This window comes from Sinocyclocheilus rhinocerous, unplaced genomic scaffold (assembly GCF_001515625.1).
Source record: "Sinocyclocheilus rhinocerous isolate Xijiao unplaced genomic scaffold, SAMN03320098_v1.1 scaffold1488, whole genome shotgun sequence".
Lineage (NCBI taxonomy): Eukaryota > Metazoa > Chordata > Actinopteri > Cypriniformes > Cyprinidae > Sinocyclocheilus > Sinocyclocheilus rhinocerous.
Window position 1 is genome coordinate 593,140 of NW_015633542.1, and position 6,736 is coordinate 599,875.

General features: G+C 40.2%; 1 protein-coding gene across 1 annotated transcript in view; it reads left to right on the top strand.

Moving 5' to 3' along the window:
- Positions 1 to 6,736, top strand: part of LOC107744392 (cadherin-22-like) — a 215,524-nt gene that overhangs the window by 185,712 nt on the left and 23,076 nt on the right. Inside the window, exons 13-17 of the mRNA XM_016558018.1 lie at positions 115 to 334; positions 2,166 to 2,283; positions 2,371 to 2,395; positions 2,537 to 2,543; positions 3,074 to 3,191. Coding sequence (XP_016413504.1) covers positions 115 to 334; positions 2,166 to 2,283; positions 2,371 to 2,395; positions 2,537 to 2,543; positions 3,074 to 3,191 — 488 coding nt within the window. The remainder of the gene's footprint in view (positions 1 to 114; positions 335 to 2,165; positions 2,284 to 2,370; positions 2,396 to 2,536; positions 2,544 to 3,073; positions 3,192 to 6,736) is intronic.

Below are 6,736 nucleotides of genomic sequence, written 5' to 3' on the forward strand. Positions count from 1 at the left end.
GATGGAGGAATGAGCCTTGTTCATCGCCATGGCTCAGGCGAGCCCCGACCTGATTGTCTTTGCGAGAAGACCCTTGTGACGCTGTTCCGGCTCGAGATGACCCATGGAGCTCAGACACCGCCGACCTCGACTGGAAGGAGACAGTCATCCGGTGTCTAGAGAGGCTCCGATCCGGAACCCCTCCGCCGGCCGTTCCTCAGTCAAGACCGCCGAAGACAAGCCTGCCAGCTGCTCAGAAGTCAAGTTCGCTGGCCACACCGAATTCCAGCGCGCTGGCCGTGCCGTTATCATGCCCGTCGGCTGCTCCTATAGCAAGCCCGCCGGCCGCTCCAGTGTCGGCTCCAGCCCCGGAGCTCGCTCCCGTGCCAGCTCCTCGAAAGTGCTTTGCTGTGCCTGCTCCTCCAGAGCGCCCTCCAGTGCCCGTTAAGCCCAGGGTGGGCTCCTGATTCCTCGTTTAGCCCAGGGAGGGCTCCTGATTCCCCGTTAAGCCCAGGGAGGGCTCCTGATTCCCCGTTTAAACCAGGGCAGGCTCCTGACCCCCAGTTAAGCCCAGGGAGGGCTCCTGATTCCTCATTTAGCCCAGGACGGGCTCCTGATCCCCAGTTCCGCCCAGAAAGGGCTCCAGATTTCCCGTTAAGCCCACAAAGGGCTCCTGTTCCCGAGTATAGCCCACGGAGGGCTCCTGTTCCTCTACTTTTAATTTTATTTATTATAATTATTTATTTTTTTTTGTCATTTTAGAGCTCGACAGCCATGCATGAAAAAGGGCTGCGCAAAAAAAATAACGGCATACAGGTTTAAAATGACACGATGTGAACAGAATGCTTATTTTTGTGCAAACTATTTCTTTCAAAGCGGAGCCCGTCAAAGCGAGCGCGTCCTGGAGGACTGAGGCTTAAACACAAGCACTTTGCCTCTCTTGGAAACTGCAGCTTTAATCATTTTGAAGGGGAAACATCAGTGTTAGTGTGGGGTCTCCTTTGAGTATATGGCTGTGCCTTACAAGCATTTGTCCTTGCTTTCACTTTCCTGGTGTGTGTGCCTCTTTCCTTTTCATTTTCCAATCCGAGCAAGCGTGAGTGTTCCTCGCTGACTTTAGGTAGCAGGAAAGACTTTGCAAAAAGAATTGTAATTTAGGTTTTTTTTCCCCCCGTCTCCTCTAATTACACTTGGATTTTCTATCACCTCCCTAAAATTTGACATAAACGCCGTGCGAGCCTTTTGATGACCGTGTAATGAGAAATGAGCAATGAGAGAATATGGGAATTTTTCGCGGGATTGTCTGAAGTGCCGCCCACTCCCTCTCCGCCGCTCCTCTGTTCCTCTCGCTCTCCTAAACGCTCCCATCTGTTGTCTCACAATCCGGCTAATGTAGTGACTGGGCCCGATGCCGCTCACAAGTACACCCACTCTCACTGCCACAACAACTTCTCCAAAGGAAATTTACTTAATTTATTTATATTATATATTTATATATATTATCTAGATATATTTAACCATTGTGCAAAGCTGTTATGCAAAAAACATATTATGCAGCAAGTTGACTGGTCCTTTAGTTCTGCCATTAGTCTGTTTTTTATGCATCTATGTAACATGTTGCACAGCAACTTTGTACAGTAACTCCCGAATAGATTTGGAACCATTTGAATTACCCAAAAGTGAAAGTCCTGTGAGCTCAGAGTGTTTTGCATTCACACAGAATGTTATAAATGGAGTTGCATTCATCTGAGATGATCTGATTGCATTTAGAGAGTCACATAGAAGCCAGAATTATTGCAAAGCGCTGTCAAGCTTATCAGATGTTGGCCAGAGGCTGACAGGAACTCGAGTGAGGGGAACATGACTTGTGTTTGTGACAACAGCAGCTGCATGAACCTGGAAATGCAGATATGCACGCTTTGGTTTGTCAGCCGCATCATCTCAGCCGTGGCCGTTCCCTAGACTCACACACTGTTCGACTTGCCAGAAGTGAGTCATTTACATGAGGTAAATATTGACTTGTCGGCTACTTTTCTGGATGAATAGTCGACTAGTAAATATGAGTAGTCATGCAGTCTGGCTGAAGTTCCTTCAGTGTGAGTTTTTCACTTAGTAAAGCACCAGCATTCTCTCCAATTATTTATTTCAATCTCTAAACATTTTCTGTCTTTCTGTCTCTTCTCCAGCTCATTCACACCATCAGTGTGGTGGACAGAGACGAACCGCAGTCTGGACATCGATTCTATTTCACACTGGCACCCGAGGCCACCAACAACCGCCATTTCACACTATGGGACATCAAGGGTGAGAGACTGGATATTTGATCTTTTTTATGTTCCTCTCGCTCTCCTAAACGCTCCCATCTGTTGTCTCACAATCCGGCTAATGTAGTGACTGGGCCCGATGCCGCTCACAAGTACACCCACTCTCACTGCCACAACAACTTCTCCGCCTCGCACTTCTGATTTATCACAGAAACTGTAATTCGAAAGCCTAGCAGGCCGAGACAGCTCGGTGTAGTTTTAGCATAATATGACAAAATGTGATTTTTTGGAAGAAAGGAGGTGAGCAGCTCCTGCACAGTCATTTATAGTGTGCGTTGTGAATGCAAAATCTTCTGAATACACTGTATATTCAAATTTGCATAATTTGCTATATTTAACCTGTACAAAGCTGTGCAAAATGTTATGCAGCATGTGAAACCATTAAATGCAATGATGAAATGCATTAGCTATCATAAACAACAGTGATGATGAGTATTTAAATTTTTTTATAAAATAAGTTTATAATTTATAAATATGCATTTTTAAGTTCATATTGCATCAGCTAATGTTAGCATATAACTTTACTGTTAAAAAAGGAATTAGTATGCACAGAAATTAATATTAATCAAGGAAAATAAGTGAAAACAAGTGTAAGGAAAATAAGTGTGTGCGTATGTATGTATGTATGTATGTGTGTGTGTGTATGTATATATATATTTTATATATATATATATATATATATATATATATACGCACACACTACACCAGCATTCTCTCCAATTATTTATTTCAATCTCTAAACATTTTCTGTCTTTCTGTCTCTTCTCCAGCTCATTCACACCATCAGTGTGGTGGACAGAGACGAACCGCAGTCTGGACATCGATTCTATTTCACACTGGCACCCGAGGCCACCAACAACCGCCATTTCACACTATGGGACATCAAGGGTGAGAGACTGGATATTTGATCTTTTTTATTATACATTTGGGATGCACTGGAAAGTTTTCTTTTACATGCATGAATATTTATGTTATTTACATATGTTTATCTATAAGCGAATATTGTGAAATACTATTGCAATTTAAAATAACTGTTTTTTTTTAATTATCTGAATATATTGTAAATTGCAATTTATTCCTGTGATCAAAGCTGAATTTTCAGCATCATTACTCCAGTCTTCAGTCTCACATGATCCTTCAGAAATCATTCTAACATGCTGATTTGCTGCTCAATTATTATCAGTTATTATCAAAAGAACGTCATGTATTTAAAATATAATTTTTTTTATAACATTGTAAATGACTTTATTGTCACTTTTGATCAATTTAATGCATCCTTGCTGAATAAAAGTATTAATTTCTTATTTAAAAAAAAAATTAAACTCACGAGTTCCACAAAAATATGAAGCGGCACAACGGTTTTCAATAGGAAATGTTTCTTGAGCAGCAAATCAGCATATTAGAATGATTTCTGAAGATCATGTGACACTGAAGTCTGAAGTAATGATGCTGAAAATTCAGCATTGAATCACAGGAATAAATTACATTTAATAATATATTCACATAGAAAACAGTTATTTTATATTAAAATAATATATCACAAATTTTACTGTACTTTTGATAAAATGAATCTAGCCTTGGTGAGCAGAAGAGACTTCTTTATAAAACATGAAAAAAATCTTAATTGTTCCAAACTTTTGACCAGTAGTGTATGCGTTATCAATTGCATTTGGGCAAAACAGGTGCCACACAGCAGGGAATGACTGTCCAATCACTTTTAGAGGTAAAATCGGGGGGGAAATGCAGTTGTTTGACTGTAAAAGCAGCATTTGTGCATTTTGGTTTTTGCAAACACATTTCACCTTTGACTCGCGTGTGGCATGATGACCACAGCTCAGCTCTGCGTCTCCTGCAAAGAAGAAATCAATACGAGCAAAAAAGTATTTCCCTTAATCCTCTCGTGTCAGACACATCTGGAGCATCAGTCCATCTTCAGGCCAAATAGACACGTCAGGTCTGTTTGTGCAGTTAGAAAGAACTTCAAAAAACCATCCGACCAGAGAGAGTTTCTACAAAGAGTTCTGACAGTATCTCTGAGCGAACTTCCCCAAGAGGACACCTTATCTTCCTTTCACTCGGGATTATCGGATGGATAGAGTTCCTCCAAGCGGTTCCGGTGTACGACACTCCCTCGACGGGCCGCTCGGCTGTCTCTGACCTGCACGAGGTGTCATAAAAATACAAGCCAAGTTTATCTGCTCTCCCGAAAAGACCAATATGAGCAGAAAAAAACCTTTTAGTCTAAGTCTGACTTGACAAATGCAATCTTTCATGAACGCTCCCCAGAGGTAGGCCACGCTGTCACTTTTATCACATCACCTTCTGTTGCAGCATCTGGTGTTTGTGTTCGCAAACAGAGAATGAGGGGTATTTAATATTTCTGTCCAATTCATATGCATGGATTTTCTGTTATGTACTGGGAATTATTTTATTAATTTTTGCTTGGATTATTTTGAGTTTAAAGATGATTATTTAAAGACCCAAAATAGGAGTTTTGTGGCTTTTAGTCTATATCAAAAGTTTATAAACGTTTAACAGATCGACTTAATAAAAACTCTAATTACACTGTACATTAAATATAATAAAAATATAATAAGATAGATAGAGCCATTATAACCAATGTTAATTAAACATTTAATTCATATTAATTATAACAATAATCAATAATAATTAACAAAACTATATATATATATATATATATATATATATACAGTGGGTACGGAAAGTATTCAGACCCCCTTAAATTTTTCACTGAGCATCTCTGGAGAGACCTAAAAATGGCTGTCCACCAACGTTTACCATCCAACCTGACAGAACTGGAGTGGATCTGCAAGAGGGAATGGCAGAGGATCCCCAAATCCATGTGTGAAAAACTTGTTGCATCTTTCCCAATAAGACTCATGGCTGTATTAGATCAAAGGGGTGCTTCTACTAAATACTGAGCAGAGGGTCTGAATACTTAGGGCCGTGTGATATTTCAGTTTTTCTTTTTTTAATAAATCTGCAAAAATGTCAACAATTCTGTGTTTTTCTGTCAATATGGGGTGCTGTGTGTACATTAATGAGGAAAAAAAATTAACTTAAATGATTTTAGCAAATGGCTGCAATATAACAAAGAGTGAAAGATTTAAGGGGGTCTGAATACTTTCCGTACCCACTGTATATATATATATATAGAGAGAGAGAGAGAGAGAGTCCGACTCTCTATCCATTAGGCCACAGCTGCCCCTTTTGTTTCTCCACTAGAAGTAGGGGCAGTTGTGGCCTAATGGATGGGTTAAATGCAGAGCACTAATTCTGAGTATGGATTACTATACTGGGCAACAAGTCACAACAATGGCAGAACACTCGCAACTTCTTCAATATTCTTGATCTCCATCAGATCTTCCTAAATGAAGATCCTGATACCTGGGCAAACAATGCAAATGCAAGAAAGAGGTGTAGCTCTTATCCAAGAGTACAACGGACTCCTCAAAGACTGAAGAACAAACATTATGCAGTTCATTATGCAGATTGTCAGAGAACACCGAAATCTGTTTCCAGGTCCCCACTAGAGTACTGTGGTTGAAGGACTTGTCATATCATCAAAAATATGTAGAACAGATCTCAGTTTTGTTCCAAGTTCACTTTCTTCACCAGTACATCTATTTAAGATTTTATTTTTGATGTTTTATGCCTTTATTTGGATAGGACAGAGAGGAAGCAAAGTGGGAGAGAGAGAGAGAGAGAGAGAGAGTAATTTACACACATATATGCACATATATGCATATACTCACACCCGTAAATTTTCAGGACTCACAACCACATTCTCGGAAAACATGCTAGTTGTCTGTCACGTCATACAGTGTGAGAAAGACGCTTCTGCTGCACACACACATGTATACCGTGTGTTGCGTGTTTTCAGTAACTTACAGTGACGGAGAAATGAGCTGTGTGTCATCTGAATGTTTTAGATCCAGTCTCCACCGGAGCCGCTCGCGTCAGTTTTGAGTTCTGTGCGTGACTCAAATGCTCTGCTCTCCACCCATAAAAGCTGTTGTCTGTTAATGAAGATTTGACGGATGAACTTGCGGGTCAATTGGACTCTTGTCATCTCAGAAAGTTATAAGACTTTCAGTTTTATGGACGTCACCATCTTTGATATTACTTTGGTCACTGTTGCTATGGTAACTGGTAAGGAATACAGGCTTGACTCCCATTTCACATTCATATTCAAGATGCTACTGTAAGTCATGTGTGAACGTGACATTTCGAGACTCACACCTGTAAGTAAATGCTGTTGTCAATCCCCTAAAACTGACAGTGTGAACATAGCCTTACTTAAACAACGTTACCACCTCAAGTTGAGGAATATTGCAGCGATTCAGATTTGAGTATTCAGACATAATATGTTATATATATATATATATATATATATATATATATATATATAT